Raw genomic sequence first — 15,873 nt, 5'->3', positions numbered from 1 at the left:
CCAGTTGCACTAGGTAATACTACCTGCCTGATCGATTACCGGTTAATTGTCAGTCCATTTCTGTACGTTACGCTACACTAGTAGTACCCGGTACGTACATTTGCTTCGTACAGAACCTGCAACATGTACTACAGTACAGCGGATGGATGCACGCATCTATTACTATGCGCTTGACCTAGGCAGATACCGGTATTGATTGGTACTACCTACATTACTGTGCTTCTTGTGTTGCCTTCTCTGGGGGTGATCACTATGGATGAACCGGTAATTCGCATCAGATGCTGAATAAAAATAAAAAGGAGTCGAATATATATATCAGCACCAAGTGTCATGCACGGTTGATACCCTTTGAGAAAAGATCGTCTGCTAATAACTGTATTATTGGTCTGTCGTACTTTCTTATTAAAGGCAATAAAAAGAAACTGACTTAGCTGACCGAAATAAAGAATACATATTAGGTACAATATACGTAACTTTCCAAGAGAGAATGAAGAGAAATTGAAAGTACTGCTGAATTATAAACTCTGATAGCAACCTCACGGCTTCGGGCTCACGTGAACAACAATCTTGCCCCGAGCTCGCTGCGTCCGGAGCTTCTCGAACGCCTTGACCGCGTCGTCAAACTCGAACGTGCTGTCGAGCACGACCCGGATCTTGCCTTGCTGAATCCACTCTCCCAGCTGGCGGAGATGGTCCTGCCGGTTTTTAAACAGCACGACCTGGTACGGCCTCTGCCCGCCGCCCAGCAATCGCGGCCGCAGCAACCGGTCTGCCGCCGTGACCATCGACGCAACGCCCACCTGGACGAACGGCTTCCCGGGAAGCAGGAAGTGATGGCTTTCCCTGTATAGATCGTCCGGCGTCCCGATCATGTCGACCACGAGGCTGAACACGGGGCCTTTGTGCTTGAGCGTCTGGACGACGTCTGTCGCCGTGTAGTCAATCACCTCGTCCGCCCCCAGGTCCTTGCACAACTCGATATTGCGCGTTGAACAGGTCACCGTGACGTGGCACCCGAGTGTCTTTGCGATCTGGATGGCGTATATCCCACATCCACCAGAACCTCCGTTGATGAAGACGTGATCGCCCTCGGAGACCTGGGGTTGGATGACCTGGTATGAGGTCTGGCCCGCAATTCCAATCGTTGCTGCATGGTCCGGATCGACGCCCTCAGGCAGCGGCACCAGGACACTAGACGGGCAGACGACATACTCGGCCAGCGCACCGAACTGCAATGGCGGATTCAGACAGCCAAACACGAGCTGGCCTGGCTTCATGCCATTATGCCCCTCTGCCGCCACCGCAGGTCCCGTTGCGACGACCCGGCCGCAAAAGTCCAAGCCCGGCGATGCAGGCGTCGAAACAGCTAGCTTGAGGACGAGTCCCATCTCCGGCACTTTGTAGTCAGCTGGGTTGAGGGACGTGGAGATAACCTGCACGAGGACCTGGTCCTTGTGCAGTGTCTGGCCGGGCCGAGTCGCCGAGTCGGACCGGTAGAGGTTCTTCTCGAGACCACCGGTGGCATCTGTCCAGAGCCAGGCTTTCATGGTGGGAGGAACAGAAGCGGTTTCGGTTGCCATGATGGCGGTGGACAGTGAATTCGTCCGATCAAAGGGGGAACTTCACTATAGTGGAATTCAATCCGGAGCTAACCCACTCGAGGATGAAATCGAGTGCTTTTGCTGGCGATTCAAAGCATCGAGTTCTATCGACAGCTTGAGTTGGCTGACAAATCGAGACATCTGCAGCGCGATCCAAGGCTGATGAATGTCATCCCACATGTGACATGCCACGGGATCCGGCACGTGGCAGCTAAGCTCGACGCTATGCTTGAATGATCCGCTTTCGCCAGTTCCCAGGTTATATGTCGAGTTTTTGCAGATCTACCACTGTTACTGCTGTCATTAATAAAAATAAAACCATTTTCAGTTTTTGTTTCTTCTTCTTCTTCTTTTTTTCTCTACTTTCCTTTCCCCCCCCCCCCTCCCTTTTTTTCCTTTTTCGTCAGTTGTTGCAACATCATCAGGACTACTATATTGGGCTCGTATTATCTGTGTGTGATCTGCCACGGATGCTCTGGATATTATATCAAGCCATGTCAACAGATAACGGATATCCTTCAGACGACGCACATGCAGCGACTGTCCACACGGTACAGCAGAGGACTCGTATTTACCGATTTCCTTCTGGCCGATAAGGAGCTTGGGCCATGTGAGTCTGGCGCTAACCCTATTGGGAGCTGCACCTGCAATGACATCATGCCACGACTCGTGCAGAATTGGCAGTCAACACCGCCGTTTGCGTCGAGCGCATGTGTTTTGACGCTCCCTGTTCCTCACCAGTTGACATAATTAGTCGAATATCCATTTCTCATTATCTGCATACATATACATAGTCTAGTTATCTCTCTTGTTTGCGTTGCCTGTGAGTCCCTCGTACCGAATGCCTCTGTTTGATTCCATGTGACGCTCAACGCAGAGCACTACGGCATTAGTTTCATGTCGAGATGCACCTCAACACAGTTTGTGTTGGTGCCCATTTAACTCCTCCACTTATTGCAACTTGGTTTTCTCACGTGAGTTGTATATATTTTGAAGTGCACTGTCAACCTGAAACGAGAGAACTGTGTACAGCTTTGCTAACATGTTTCCAGTATCTGGACCGTGAACCACGCCGTCACAAACCCACCGCCCACGTATCCTACGACGAAGGCCTCAGCATCATCCGAGAATTCCTCCACCATGCCGCCTACCACACCGTCGAAGATGTCCAGGCCTTTACGAGCCAGAAGATCCCCACACCACACTGGGTCAAGACCCAGGAGGAAACCATCCCCAGCGAATACCTGTCAGAAGCCGCGACCGCCATCATTGATCAATTGGGACCCCGAGGCGTGCTCCGCGTAGGTGGAAAACAATGGTGGCAGTGGCGCGGACCGTCAGATGATGACCTAAAGGCGGAATGGATCGAGATGAGGAGCGACTACCATGCCCGGAAAAGGACCAGCGCTCGTTGCAAACGGGTTATGCTCTATGTCCACGGTGGTGCTTACTTTTTTGGCAGCCTGGAAACGCATCGATATCAGATGCAGCGCCATGCCAGAAAGCTCAAGGCCAGAGTCTTTGCACGGTACGTTTGAATCCCTCGACGTCAGGAGACTCCCTGCTAATAGCGATCGACCTAGTGAGTTGAAATGCCTACTAAGATTGTTCTCCCAGCAGACCTCTCTCCTAACCTGCTGCAGCATCGTACCGCTTGGCACCCCAGTTCCCGTTCCCATGTGGCTTGCAGGATTGCCTGGCCGCGTATCTCTATCTTCTGACGATGCAGGATCCTTCCGAGATCATCCTCGCAGGGGATTCTGCTGGTGGTGGCATGGTTCTCTCGTGAGTACTGACGCCCTGAGAAAATAGTTAACTGCTCATGATCGCGAATAGCATGCTCGTCATACTTCGTGACCGTGGTCTACCTTTACCGGCCGGTGCCATTCTCATATCTCCCTGGGTCGATCTCACCCACTCGTTTCCAAGCGTGGCGGAGGGAAGTTCCCTCGACTATATCCCCGAGCACGGCTTTATGCACCGGCCATCTCACGCGTGGCCGCCTCCCAATGCTGATGACCTCATGGCGATACGGAAAGGAGCAGGGCGAGATACGACCGATAAAACCGACGAAGATAGCAGTGCACGTGAAGACAAAAGTCCTGCTTCCGAGACGGCGGTCCAAGGGTTTGCTGTCCGGGAGTCTGCTACTGCAGCGGCACATCTAGTGTACCCTGGGCTCCAGAGTGGCCTGGAACCGGTGAAAACGCAACAAATTCTGGCTAACGAGGCAGATAATCTCGTCGTGCCCATGGAGGACGGAACTGTGGTCGAAATCAAAGATCAGATCCAGATGTACGCTCCCAACCAGCTCTTATCGCATCCTCTCGTGTCTCCTGTTCTGCAGCCATCACTGGGAGGGCTGCCCCCGCTGCTCATTCTCACCGGCGGAGGCGAGCTGCTCCGGGACGAGCAAATCTACTTGGCGCACAAGGCGGCAGATCCTGCGGACTATCCTCCAAATGACGCGTATCTGGACGAGTATGATCCGGAGAGGAAGATTCTCCACAAATACGAGCCAACCTATGTCCAACTCCAAGTCTGGGACGACCTTTGCCACGTCGCTCCCACCCTGAGCTGGACACGACCTGCTAAATTCATGTACCGCTCTATCGCCCAATTCGGGGCCTGGGCTCTGGCGCGCGCCCAACAAGGCGAGATCGATATTCCAGAGGATGATACCTCCTCCATCTCTAGCACGGCAAGCGTCAAGTCCTCGGCGACTGATCCTGAACGTCAGGCACAACCTGCGTCTGTGGGAAAGGCTGGCGATCCTCTTCCTCCTTTCCACAAGCATATGATACGACAGAGAGTCGACAGACATGGTATGACCTACCCTCTCGAGCCGCCTTCGACCATACGGGCGCTCCAGCAACCGCCCTCAAAAGTAGGAGCGATCAATCCTGACATTGTCAAGAAATGGCTTGGTGCGAAGAAGGCGTGGGATAAGAAGTTTGCCGCAGAGAAACTTCGAGTTCAGCGACAGCGGATCAAGGAATTTAAGGGCGGCTACTACGGCTTCAATGGCGAATCGCCTCCTGCGTGTGCTCTGGCGAGCAGGCGGCGTGAAATGGACATTGTGCGCCCGAAACGAGCCCGGAAGAGCTATGCTATGATGCTCTGGTCCAGGATTGGGAGCAGACACGACAAAACCATTATGAGGAGCCAAGCCAAGGCTGAGAAAGTCCCGCACACCAGCAATATAAGCGTGGATGGACAAGCGGGATCCGACGTTGTCAGCGAGAAGACGTCCAAGCCTCGAGGCGAGTCTCTGTCGCGGCACAGGTCATCACCAGAACAGCTTTCCCGTGCAAATCACAATCGGTCAAGCAGCCAAATACGCATCGTGAGCGATGACGAGCCAGTAAAGAGCACGCCGGAGGAAGATCAGAAAGGGTCTGAATCGGCTCCTGCAAGCAGCTCGGTTGAGGGGCTGCGTAGCGAGGCTGATACGCCCTGATTATCACTCCTCTGCATAGGAATAATATATCTAGTAAAACCCTGCCCGCCATAAAGCATTGTTGGCTGTTCCCTTCCTTCTTCCTCCATCTTTTCGTTCCGCTGTTCTTGGCTTCTTACGAGGAGGGTAGCTCTCTCTCACTCTCTCTTCTTTCTTCCATTTTATATAGACACTTGACTTCTTCTATTCATCTAGACTTTCCAAGTCACCTTTTTATCTGCATACACTGATATTCCTGTTATCTTGCTGTGCTCATCTCAGAGATATCCATTCGTTTTTTGTGCTCTGTTTTCTGCTTTCCTTTTTTTTTCCCCCCTCTCGGTTATTTATTTTTAGCTATCCCTTAACATAAGGGTCCCCTTTCTGGATAGATCATAGCCAGCTAGCTGCATCTTCATTTAGATACCTCATCTGACTTGATAGATTGGTTATACAATCTTGGAATGCAATAGATTTCCTAAAAAGGAAATGATAACACACAGCGGACAAAAAATAAGGTGTCTTATAATTTGGTATATATATGATGGTCCAGAATGAATAGTGGTAATGTGTATTGTGTACATATATGTCTATTTTGTGGACTCTTCGCTGTCATCTTCTATAGTAGATCCATCCATCCATCCATGAGTCATCGGGGTTCGTTCTCAGCTACTAGGTATATTAGTACAGTACAGTACACGCCTAGGTGCAGGGCCGATGGGTAGCTATCGCCACTCCAGACCAACTTTACGAGCGATCTTCTCTGCTATGTGAAGAAATGCGTTCCGTCTGGCGCTGCGGTCGTCTGTCTCCTCGGCTACGACCGTGGGCACGCCACGGTCTGCATCCTCGCACACCCGCGCGTCGAGCGGGATGTCGCCCAGGAACTCTATGCCCAGACGCTTGCACTGCGCGACGACACCCCCGTCCGGCGAGTCGTCGTGGCCGTGGGAGAAGATCTTCGTCTCGTTGCCGCAGTGCGGGCACGCGAAGAAGGCCATGTTCCGCACCATGCCCAGCACGGGGATGTCCATCTTCTGGAACAACCCGAAGCCGCGGACGGCGTCGCGCAGGGCGATGTCCTGCGGCGTCGACACGATCACCGCCCCGTCGACCACTATCTCCTGGTTGATTGTCAGCTGGACGTCCCCCGTGCCCGGGGGCAAGTCCATGATCAACACGTCCAGCGGGCCCCAGGACACGGAGTGCAGGAGCTGATGCATCGCCTTGGTGACCATCAGCCCGCGCCAGCTGATCGGTGTGGTATCCATCGGAGGAGGAGCGGACGGATCCGTGGACGGGTTGTTATCTGCCGTGTGAGGGAGAAGGTAGCCCATTGACATGGATTTGAGGCCATAGTTAGTCAGAGGGATGAGGCAGTTGTCTTGATTGGCACAGCGGGTCAGTCGATGACAAGTACGTTCAGCAAGGGACTGAACTGCGGAGCTGGACCTACTTACTCTCATCTAATCGAGGCTCACCAGACAGGTTCATCAACGTGGGAATGGAAGGGCCGAAAATGTCTGTGTCCAGGATCCCTGTCCGAATGCCACGACGAGCCATAGCGAGAGCAAGATTGACTGAGGATATCAAAATCAGTCAGTCATAGTTTTCCACCCCTCGGAGGCCTTCTGCAAGGTAACAGACACACCTGCAATAGTCGATTTCCCAACCCCGCCTTTGGCAGACGACACGGCTATCACTTTATTGACATCGCGAATCTTGCGCTTCTCGGGGAGGCCGCGACGGCGGGGGAATGACGGCGGGGTGCCGGAGCGCGGTAATCCCTACTCTCTCCAAAACGAATTAGCAATCGCGAAATCCTGGAATGAATGAAGTTGATTGAGATAGGAGAGTCTCCTGTGTATGCGAAGACTTACTAAGGGATTGACATGCTGCAGCGCGCGAAGCGTGGAGAAGAAGCTCCGCTGGCGCATTCTCAAATGCCAGGGAAGGCAGAAGTGTCTATGAGACCAGGAGGACGCTGTTCATGAAACTGGTCCTTTTTTTCCCTCTCCAGGTACGTAGTAATAACTGATTGTTGACAATAATTACGGTCAAACAGCTATCATGAATTACTTCATCGGCGATAACTGGGGCACGGCACCGCCTGCCCTCTTCGATCTTAGCGCGGACCCGCAAGGGGAATTTTTCCCGAGCCCGCATCCCAAAAAAAGTTTCGGGACCGAAAAATAAAATAATAATTCTTATCGCCAGAGAGAGCCATCTTGCTCAGTCCAAGAACTTCACGTCGCTGAGATAGACTCGATCGGCAGTCATCATGGGTCGATCCAAGCGGCCAGGGGCGACCCTGGCAGAGCAGCTTGCTGATCTCGAAGACCCTGCTCCAAAAGGTGTGCTAATTGATTTGCGCGATCACCTTTCTCCTGTTCCGCCTTTCGTACAGTTTATGACTGACTCGTTCTATCTAGACTTCGACCCGGAAGACCCAGACCTTGGAGCGCCCAGCAGTGATGACGAGTCTGCGTCCGAAGTAGACGAAAATGCGGGCCGGGAGCATTACCAGGCTGTAGGGTGAGTCGAGTCGATATCTGTCTGCTCAACACAGTCTTCTGCAAACAAACTCTGACTAAAGGAGACAGAAAATCGAAATTGCGCAAACCAGAGACTATCAAACTCGGAAAGGAGTATGCTGGCGCGCGTGTGAGCAGAGAAGCCCTGGAGGCTGATGACAGCGACGACGACCCTTTCCGACGACGGGGCTCCGACGAGGATGACCTCGAAGGCTCAGAGGAAGATTCCGAAGAGGAGGACGAGGAGGAGGACGAGGAGGAGGACGAGGAGTTGGATGAAGAGGATGAGGATATTTCGGGAGAGTCGGAAGAGGAGGACAGTGTGACAGAGAAAGAGCGCCAGAGGGCCAGGAAGAAAGCGTTGCGACCGGCAGATGACGACGCCAGCGTGGATGGGATGGAAACAGGCGAAGAGGGCAGCGAGAGCACTTCAGACGAGGAGTCAGATGATGACGAGGATCTTTCGGACGATCTCTCAGACTCCGACGAGGATGATTCCCACAGACCTAACGGTGTTCCTGTGTCTGATGACCGCGAGGAGCTGCGGAGGTTGATGGCCACGGACCAGAAGACGGTTGCTGCGACTATTTCCCAAGCTGCCAAGGCAGACGCAGCCAAGGGATTTGCTGTGAAGCAGCAACGTTCGACCTTTGACGCCCTCCTCAATGCCAGAATCAAGCTGCAGAAGGGGTTGATGGCCATCAACGAACTGCCTAGCAGTTTGGAGGACAATGCTACCGTGGACGAAGAGGCCATCAAATCGGCAGAGTCAGCCGCCTTGGCTCTGTGGTCCACGCTGGAGGAGTTACGACTGACGCTGGCGGACGTCCAGTCCAAGGACCCGTCCAAGAAGCGAAAGAGACCTCCCCCTGTCTCTGCTACAACGTCCTCTGAATCTCTATGGAAGCGCATGGCCGAACTCGAGTCGGATTCGGTGTCCCATCGCCGTGCCATCCTCGAAAAGTGGTCCCTCAAAGTCCGTGGCTCCAGTGCAACTCTTCCCAACTCTCGAGGGAAGCTTCTTGGTGGCAGTGGAGCTGGTCAGCAGACGATCACTGCGGTCCTTGACGCCCAGATTGCCTCCGAGTCGTCCGGAGACCGGGCTTCTAAGCGGGCACGGATGGCCAGCAGCGCAAATTCAGACTCCCCCAAGGAGCCTGTTTACGATGATACAGTGTTCTATCAATCTCTACTCCGCGACCTGGTCGAACAGCGCATGTCTTCGTCGGATGCCCTGACCAACGGGATCGATTCGCTGCACGTGCAGCTTCCAGTGAACCCGGTGTCGGGCATGCGCAAAGACAAGGTGAAGAAGGTCGTCGACACAAGGGCCTCTAAAGGTCGGAAGATGCGATTCAACGTTCACGAGAAGCTGCAGAACTTCATGGCGCCCGAAGACCGAGGCACGTGGAGCCTCCGTGCGCGGGAAGAGTTCTTTGCATCTCTGCTGGGCAGGACAGCGAGCGGACTGCTGGGGGAGGACGATGACGAGGCTGACGGTAACGGATCGGGATCGGAATCAGATGCAGAAGAGGGTGGACTGCGGCTTTTCCGGAGTCAAGCCTAATCTGCGTAATATTGCACGAGGACAACTAAACGAAGCTACTGTATATTAACATGTTCACCAGTGGCTCTACTACGCCACGTGGTTTCTTGTGCACTAGAATACGGCTAGCTGAAGACAGCTAGAATCCCATACCATCTGTAGTTATTGTGCGAAATTGAACTGTGGAATACTCCATGGGATATAATTCTTAGATCCCGTCTTAGTCGCAGTAACAACCTAGGTACATACCTAGGTATCTACCTATCTGGTACCTATGCACATCTGGACTCCTGCCTTGGCTGTGATATCCAATGACGTTGCTGCGGTTTCATCTGATGAAAACCAGCCTCGCATCTACATACCTAGGGGCGGCATAAATTAAGCTGGCAATTCGTCTCTCCTATGAGAGATAATCCCAAACCAGATCCATGGACCTCGTCAGGAGCTCCATTTTTCAACTGTCATAAAAGTGTCACGTCTGGTTACACGTCTATGGCCTAGATTTTAGGTCCTGTCCATTATGATAATGCGTGTACAACACAGCATGTGCTGTACAGTAGCTACATGGAGGTTACTGACTCGTAGCTACATCTCTTCCGACTTGTGCCATGTGATGAGCTCGTGACCTCCATTTTGTATCTTCCTTTTTCTTCTCTACTGCTAGCTTCTTTACTCTCCTTGCAGTGTTAAGCCATGGCATCGTTCTTGAAGCGCATATCCATCGCCATTGGATTTCCCTGGCTGAGACTCGTTGCGGAGACCGCAAACGAGGCCGCAGACGAGGTCATCATTCGCGATGTCGCCATCATCGGCGGTGGCTCCTCAGGGACCTACGCAGCAGTTCGTCTGCACGACTCGGGCAAGTCGGTGGTGGTGATCGAAAAGGAAGATGTGTTGGGCGGGCACACGCAGACGTATCGGGATCCCACGACCAACAAGACCACTGACCTTGGCGTCGTCGTCTTTGACAACCAGCAGCTCGTGAAGGACTACTTGGGCCGGCTGGATATCCCCTGGAAAGTGGCTCCTCCGTCCTTGCTGGGCTCCGATGCTGATGCGGTCTATGTCGACGTCCACACCGGCGAGGTGATCAACCACACTGCCCCCGACCCGGGCCCCGGTCTGGCTGCATATGCCGCTCAGTTGGCCAAATATCCTCATCTCGAGACCGGTTTCTTCCTTCCTGATCCCGTGCCTGAGGATCTTGTGCTGCCGTTTGGAGATTTCGTGGCCAAGTATCCCAACATCAGCAGTGCTGTGCCAACCATTTTCAACTTTGGCCAGGGGCTGGGCGATACCCTGTACCAGCCAACTCTGTACGTGCTCAAACTCGTCAGCCCAGATGTCGTCCGGGATATCAGCATTGGTTGGCTCACCACCGCCAACGAGGCCAACCACGAGATTTACGACAAAGCCCTCGCACTTCTCGGCCAGGACGTGCTTCTTCGGAGCCGGGTGATCTCAACCGACCGCAGCGCGAATGATTCTGTCAAAGTCGTCGTGGACACTCCCTCGGGAAACAAGACCATCCAGGCCAAGAAGCTTCTTGTCGCTATCCCCCAGAAGCTCGACAACCTGATTGGCTTTGACCTTGATGCGAATGAGAAGGCTCTGTTTGGGCAGTTCGTCCACACGGGGTACTACACCAGCCTCGTCCGTCATACAGGACTGCCAGACAATCTCACTGTCATCAGCATCAGTCCCGACAATCCCTCGCAACTGCCGCAATTACCGGGGGTCTACAGCATCTCCCCAACCGTGATCGCGGGCCTGTTCGACATCAAGTACGGCAGTCCAACGAGTCTCCCAGACGACTTCGTCAAGGGCGAGATCATAGCTTTCCTCCGGCAACTGCGACAGTCCGGCGTCGCCACCATGGACACCCGCCAGGAACCCGAGTTTGTGCAGTTCCAGGCCCACGTCCCGTTCGAGCTGACCGTGTCACCGGGCGCGATCCAATCGGGCTTTTACAAGAAGCTGTATGCGCTGCAGGGTCGGCGGAACACATACTATACCGGTGCGGCGTTCCAGACGCATAATTCGTTTATGCTGTGGAACTATACTGAGTGGCATGTTCTTCCGCTGCTGCTGAATGACTCGTAATAATAGTTCCTGTCGTTGTGATATGCGATGGATCTGGACGAGATTTTCTACTGAGAGAAAAAAAGAAGAAAAGGTCAGGGTGAGGAAAAAAAATAAATGGCAAATACTTGATTGGCAGAGAACATAGTATGATAAGAACAAGAATTATATAGCAAGGATTGTATTATAATCAAATCTAGGACTGAAACTATGATCACGACTATATAGTAGGAAAGGGTTAATAATGCAGTAATTACCTACACCGCAAGTCTCAACTATATACACCATCTTATTATAGTTCGTAAATAATAATAATAAATTGATTAATGTAATTGATAATGGTATTAATTTATCTAGATTTTTTTTTCCATTTTGTTTTCCGTGGAAAGAAAACAGATATTATGCTAAATTACTACGCAAAAATAGAAATTAAGCCATATAATAGGTAATTATCTTCTGATTTCCATACTAAGTACAGTACAGTACAACTTTGGTGGAAATAGCCTGATGATTTTTTTAATCTTTCTGGAGTGTGCAGAGTACTCCGTCTAACTATAGATACGGTTGAAATCAACTCGAGTCACTTGACCTTGGAAAAACGCCTGTTAATTTTTTAGAATATTTAATTAACTAATTAATTTATTAATTAACTAACTTTTTTTTTGTTTTTAAGAAATCATAAGGAAGGAATTTTTTACAGAGATAATTCGATTTATGCAATATTGCAGGCTCATGTGACTGACTGACTCGATTTGCAGACACAATCTAGGGCTTCGGCCGATACTTTCCGACATGGACTTGCTTCTGAGATATATATTTGGTCTACAGCTTCTTAACTGCATAATCCGCTAAAGTGAAGATTAGACGATTAGTCTAAAATTAAATACTATCTTCTACCTCTCGTTGTCACCAGATCAGATCAGGAGACGTCTTTTCCTCAGTGTGTCAATGCTGGGCAGGTATCTACTTCTCTTTCTTCCTGTCTCCCAGATTAATTTAGGCTAGCCAAGTCTTGATCTTGTGCGGGGAAATTAGCGCAGCCAACTGATCCGCTTTCTCGCGCCATTCGGAGGGGCGCTGATACCATGACGCCGACTGGTCTAGTTGCCGTTTAGCTCTTTGTCTTCTTATACTAGACTCCCGCCAGCACGCCTGCTTCTACCTGCACTCATGGCCTAAAGTCATGCCTAAGTCGATCCTGGCCATGACGCAATTCGTCACTGATCAGCCGGGCCCGTCGTCGGTAGATATCCTTCCAATCAACTGGTTGGATCGAGCAGTCGAGGTATATCAGACCCGCCGAGTCAGTCCATGCAGTGCGCGTCCATGTGGATGGAGTGGAGAGGAGATTCATGACGATGCCGGAATCAAGCTCGCTCTTCCTGGTCGTCCTGCTGGACCAGGACGATGCTCTCCGTTTTAGCTCGTTATTTAAGCAGAGGCGCTCGCATGTCGGAAGAACGCCCTGACTCGATGCGTTTGTTTTGCAGCTGATGCATGTACATACTGTATGTACTGTCTGCAGGTACATGATCTTCCCAACACAACTGCCAGTGTGCTGCAATAGCATCTGTGCTTGACATCAGCAGATTGCCATTTGTTTAGAATCCTTATTAATGAGACCTCCTTTCCAGCGTCCGCTAGCCATGCTGGCGGGCATTCTGCTCCATGTGCTCCTGGTGACGGCGATCCAGTACGAGCCTGTCCTTCCGCCGTCGTATCCATTGGCCGTGCGCAATCCCTACCTGTCAACCTGGATCCCCGGCAACTTGGTGGCCAATCTGCCCTCTTCTTCGCCTCAGTTCTGGACGGGGACCGACCTCACCTGGTCCGTCATTGGCCGTGTAAACGGGACTGCATACAGCTTACTCGGTGTGACCGACTCTGTCGCCAATGTCCAGGCTGCTGAGGTCCTGAGCGCTCAGTATACGTCCACCCATACAACTTTCACTCTCCAGGCTGGCTCTGCGACCTTCATCTTGGATTTCCTGTCTCCTGTCGCGCCGTGGGACTATGTGCGACAGTCACTTCCGTTCAGTAAGAAGATGGATATTTCCATAGGACGAAAATACCAATGTTGACAATCGATCGTAGGCTATCTCACGGTCACCGTTTCTGGTGCCGCATCGCAGGCCGTTCAGATCTATTCTGATATCGATGACTCATGGACTGGTGGGCAGTCTTCTGGCACTGTCGTGAATCTCACGAAAACAGGGACCACGTCCCTCTATTTAATCTCTCTGGTGAATCCTCTGCTCTACTCCGAATCTGATGATCAGGCTCTTTGGGGCGATGTGATCTACGCCTCCAGACCTTCGTCGACCTCCGTGTTGTCCACGCAATTCGGGAATGCCACCACCGTCCGTTCCCAATTTGTAGCGGACGGGTCCTTGACTAATTCTTCTGATACGGAGTGGTCCACAGGGGACGTTGTCGCCTTCGCGCACGATCTGGGGAACGTTGCAGACAACCAGTCAGTGACCTTTGCCGTGGGTTATGTGCGAGAAGCGGCGATCAACTACCTTGGAGAAGCCTACACGGGCTACTACCGCTCTCAGTATCAGGACACTCCATCGGCAGTCGCTCATTTTCTGGATGACTACGCTGCCGCTGCTGCTGAAGCAGAAGCCCTGGATGCGGCCATCTCGAGTAAAGCAACTGCCGTTGCCGGCTCCAACTATTCCGACATTGTCGAGCTGTCAGTTCGACAGGCCTACGGTGCTATCGATCTGACCATTCCCAACGACTCGCTCGACACCAGTAACCCGCTGGCCTTTATCAAAGAGATCTCGAGCGACGGCAATGTGAACACGATCGATATCATCACTCCCGCTTTCCCCATCTATTATCTTTTGGACCCGGATTGGATCAAATTTCTCTTGGACCCGGTTCTGAAATACCTCGCGACGGGCGGGTGGCAGCAGCCATATATGATCCATGATCTCGGCAGTAACTATCCCAACGCCACTGGCCACAATGACCAGCAGGATGAACCGATGCCGATCGAGGAGAGTGGTAACATTCTGATCCTAGTGTACGCATACAAAGTGGCGACGGGAGACTCGACCTGGGCCACAGAGTACACCTCCATCCTCCAGAAATATGCGGACTACCTCGTGAACAACACCATCAACATGGCAAACCAGCTATCCGCCAATGATGCCGCTGGCCCCCTCCCAAACCAGACGGGGCTCGCTGCCAAATCGGCCGTTGGTCTCAAGGCCTTTGGGGAGCTGACAGGACTCACCAACTACTCCGACGTCGGGGCATCATTTGCCAATCTCCTCTATGACGGAGGACTCGGGACCGATCCGAACAAGACGCACTTCACCCTGGAGTATCCCACTTACCCTACCACCTGGAAGATCCCCTACAACCACTATCCTGACGTTCTTTTCAAGTTTGGCCTTTTCCCCGAGGCTTCCTACAACATGAGCAGCGCATTTCTCCCTACGGTCCGCGGGCAGTACGGCGTCCCTCTGCAGAACAACATGGACTGGGCCAAGTCCGATTGGAACATCTGGACCGCGGCCACCCTGGACACTCGCACGCGCGACGAGTTTGTCGACGACCTGTGGGCATTCGTCACCAACGGCTTGAACACCTGGCCCTTCTCGGACCGGTACATTGCCTCATCGGAATTTGGAAACGAGGCCGGTGTCGAGGTCCTGTGTAAGGCCCGTCCTACCGTTGGCGGACACCTTGCTCTGCTGGCTTTGTCGGAGGGACCCCGAGGTCTGGCGGTTTCCTCCAGCAGCGGGTCCACGAAACGACGGATCTCGAGCGTCGGTATGTCTGCTGATTCTGAGGAGGTGATCAGGATCTCGACTTGACTGATGTTTTTTTTTCTTCCGTCACGTTTCTGTTCTGATTCCTGCTGCTAGTATTCTCCGTCTTATACCTGCCTATCTATCTCTATATATAGAACCCTATGGAGGATAAACGTTACTGGCCATAATATGTCACTGGTGAAGTGCTCGAAATTAGTGTTAATTTGGTGGCCTTATGAACTGTCACCACTGGATTGCCGGACCTGCACGCATTCACTAATTGGAGTCAATGTCAGACTTGCGGAAATACACGCATCTAATGATGTTTGTTCAATGAGCAGCACTCTTGTTAAAACAACTGAAGACGAACGGATTCTCCATGAAGTTTACTCTGGAGTATATAAATATTAACATTGGAAAGCGCTGGTTTTGCTGCAATGGCGATATCTTCTCCTGGTCTCTATATCATGCCGATGTACAGTATCCTTTTTATAAATGAACAGTGAATATTAGTCGTAGCATCTGCCAGACGATTCTTCTTCCCATGTTTTACACGAAGGAAAAGGTGACTGAGGGCTGCTTACATAAGCGCATCCGCCTGCGGCTGTCCGCAACAAACTAAAAAGTCTCCCTGCTGTGCTCTCCTCATGCCCTCACGGCTTCCTTCTCCCCAGATCCTACCTAGATATCTTTCTTTCAGTAATACTTAATTCAAACCCTTTTTTCTCCCTGTCATCCTTCTCCAGACGACTCCTCCCTGACGTGGCCTGTTTCTCCAGCTGCGTGGCGCCCGACGCAACTCCATCATCCAGCGCCGCCCTTCTCTTTCTGTTTAGCGCGTTTTTCCCCTGCCCGTCGCTTTTTCCCATCGCCATCAATCATCGCATAACCACCAACACTC

At 52.1% G+C, this 15,873-nt stretch overlaps 6 protein-coding genes across 6 annotated transcripts; 4 read left to right on the top strand and 2 right to left on the bottom strand.

The window, feature by feature from the left end:
* Nucleotides 1–77: 77 nt before the first annotated feature.
* Nucleotides 78–1,580, bottom strand: T310_1702 (Zinc alcohol dehydrogenase; the record flags this gene model as incomplete). Its single annotated transcript, XM_013475427.1, has 4 exons — nucleotides 78–116; nucleotides 211–281; nucleotides 346–373; nucleotides 555–1,580. 4 exons carry the CDS (start codon nucleotides 1,578–1,580, stop codon nucleotides 78–80), a joined length of 1,164 nt encoding a protein of 387 aa, XP_013330881.1.
* A 515-nt stretch (nucleotides 1,581–2,095) lies between these two features.
* T310_1701 (Lipase/esterase family protein) lies at nucleotides 2,096–5,061 on the top strand (the record flags this gene model as incomplete). Its single annotated transcript, XM_013475426.1, has 7 exons — nucleotides 2,096–2,152; nucleotides 2,401–2,424; nucleotides 2,495–2,575; nucleotides 2,654–3,129; nucleotides 3,173–3,183; nucleotides 3,245–3,386; nucleotides 3,438–5,061. 7 exons carry the CDS (start codon nucleotides 2,096–2,098, stop codon nucleotides 5,059–5,061), a joined length of 2,415 nt encoding a protein of 804 aa, XP_013330880.1.
* Nucleotides 5,062–5,765: 704 nt separating this feature from the next.
* Nucleotides 5,766–6,603, bottom strand: T310_1700 (uncharacterized protein; the record flags this gene model as incomplete). Its single annotated transcript, XM_013475425.1, has 2 exons — nucleotides 5,766–6,424; nucleotides 6,501–6,603. The coding sequence occupies 2 exons, from the start codon at nucleotides 6,601–6,603 to the stop codon at nucleotides 5,766–5,768; spliced, it is 762 nt and encodes a 253-aa protein (XP_013330879.1).
* A 718-nt stretch (nucleotides 6,604–7,321) lies between these two features.
* T310_1699 (uncharacterized protein) lies at nucleotides 7,322–9,141 on the top strand (the record flags this gene model as incomplete). The annotated part of the gene is made up of 2 exons (XM_013475424.1): nucleotides 7,322–7,575; nucleotides 7,644–9,141. 2 exons carry the CDS (start codon nucleotides 7,322–7,324, stop codon nucleotides 9,139–9,141), a joined length of 1,752 nt encoding a protein of 583 aa, XP_013330878.1.
* Nucleotides 9,142–9,813: 672 nt separating this feature from the next.
* On the top strand, nucleotides 9,814–11,223 carry T310_1698 (FAD dependent oxidoreductase family protein; the record flags this gene model as incomplete). Its single annotated transcript, XM_013475423.1, has 1 exon — nucleotides 9,814–11,223. One exon carries the CDS (start codon nucleotides 9,814–9,816, stop codon nucleotides 11,221–11,223), a length of 1,410 nt encoding a protein of 469 aa, XP_013330877.1.
* Nucleotides 11,224–12,848: 1,625 nt separating this feature from the next.
* Nucleotides 12,849–15,035, top strand: T310_1697 (Glutaminase; the record flags this gene model as incomplete). Its single annotated transcript, XM_013475422.1, has 2 exons — nucleotides 12,849–13,239; nucleotides 13,297–15,035. The coding sequence occupies 2 exons, from the start codon at nucleotides 12,849–12,851 to the stop codon at nucleotides 15,033–15,035; spliced, it is 2,130 nt and encodes a 709-aa protein (XP_013330876.1).
* Between the last annotated feature and the right edge of the window lie 838 nt (nucleotides 15,036–15,873).

The sequence above is a fragment of the Rasamsonia emersonii genome (genome assembly GCF_000968595.1).
Source record: "Rasamsonia emersonii CBS 393.64 chromosome Unknown ctg1118621760000, whole genome shotgun sequence".
In the NCBI taxonomy this organism is placed as follows: Eukaryota; Fungi; Ascomycota; class Eurotiomycetes; order Eurotiales; family Trichocomaceae; genus Rasamsonia; species Rasamsonia emersonii.
Note: the sequence above shows the minus strand (reverse complement) of the source record. Positions and strands in the feature narration are given on the sequence as shown.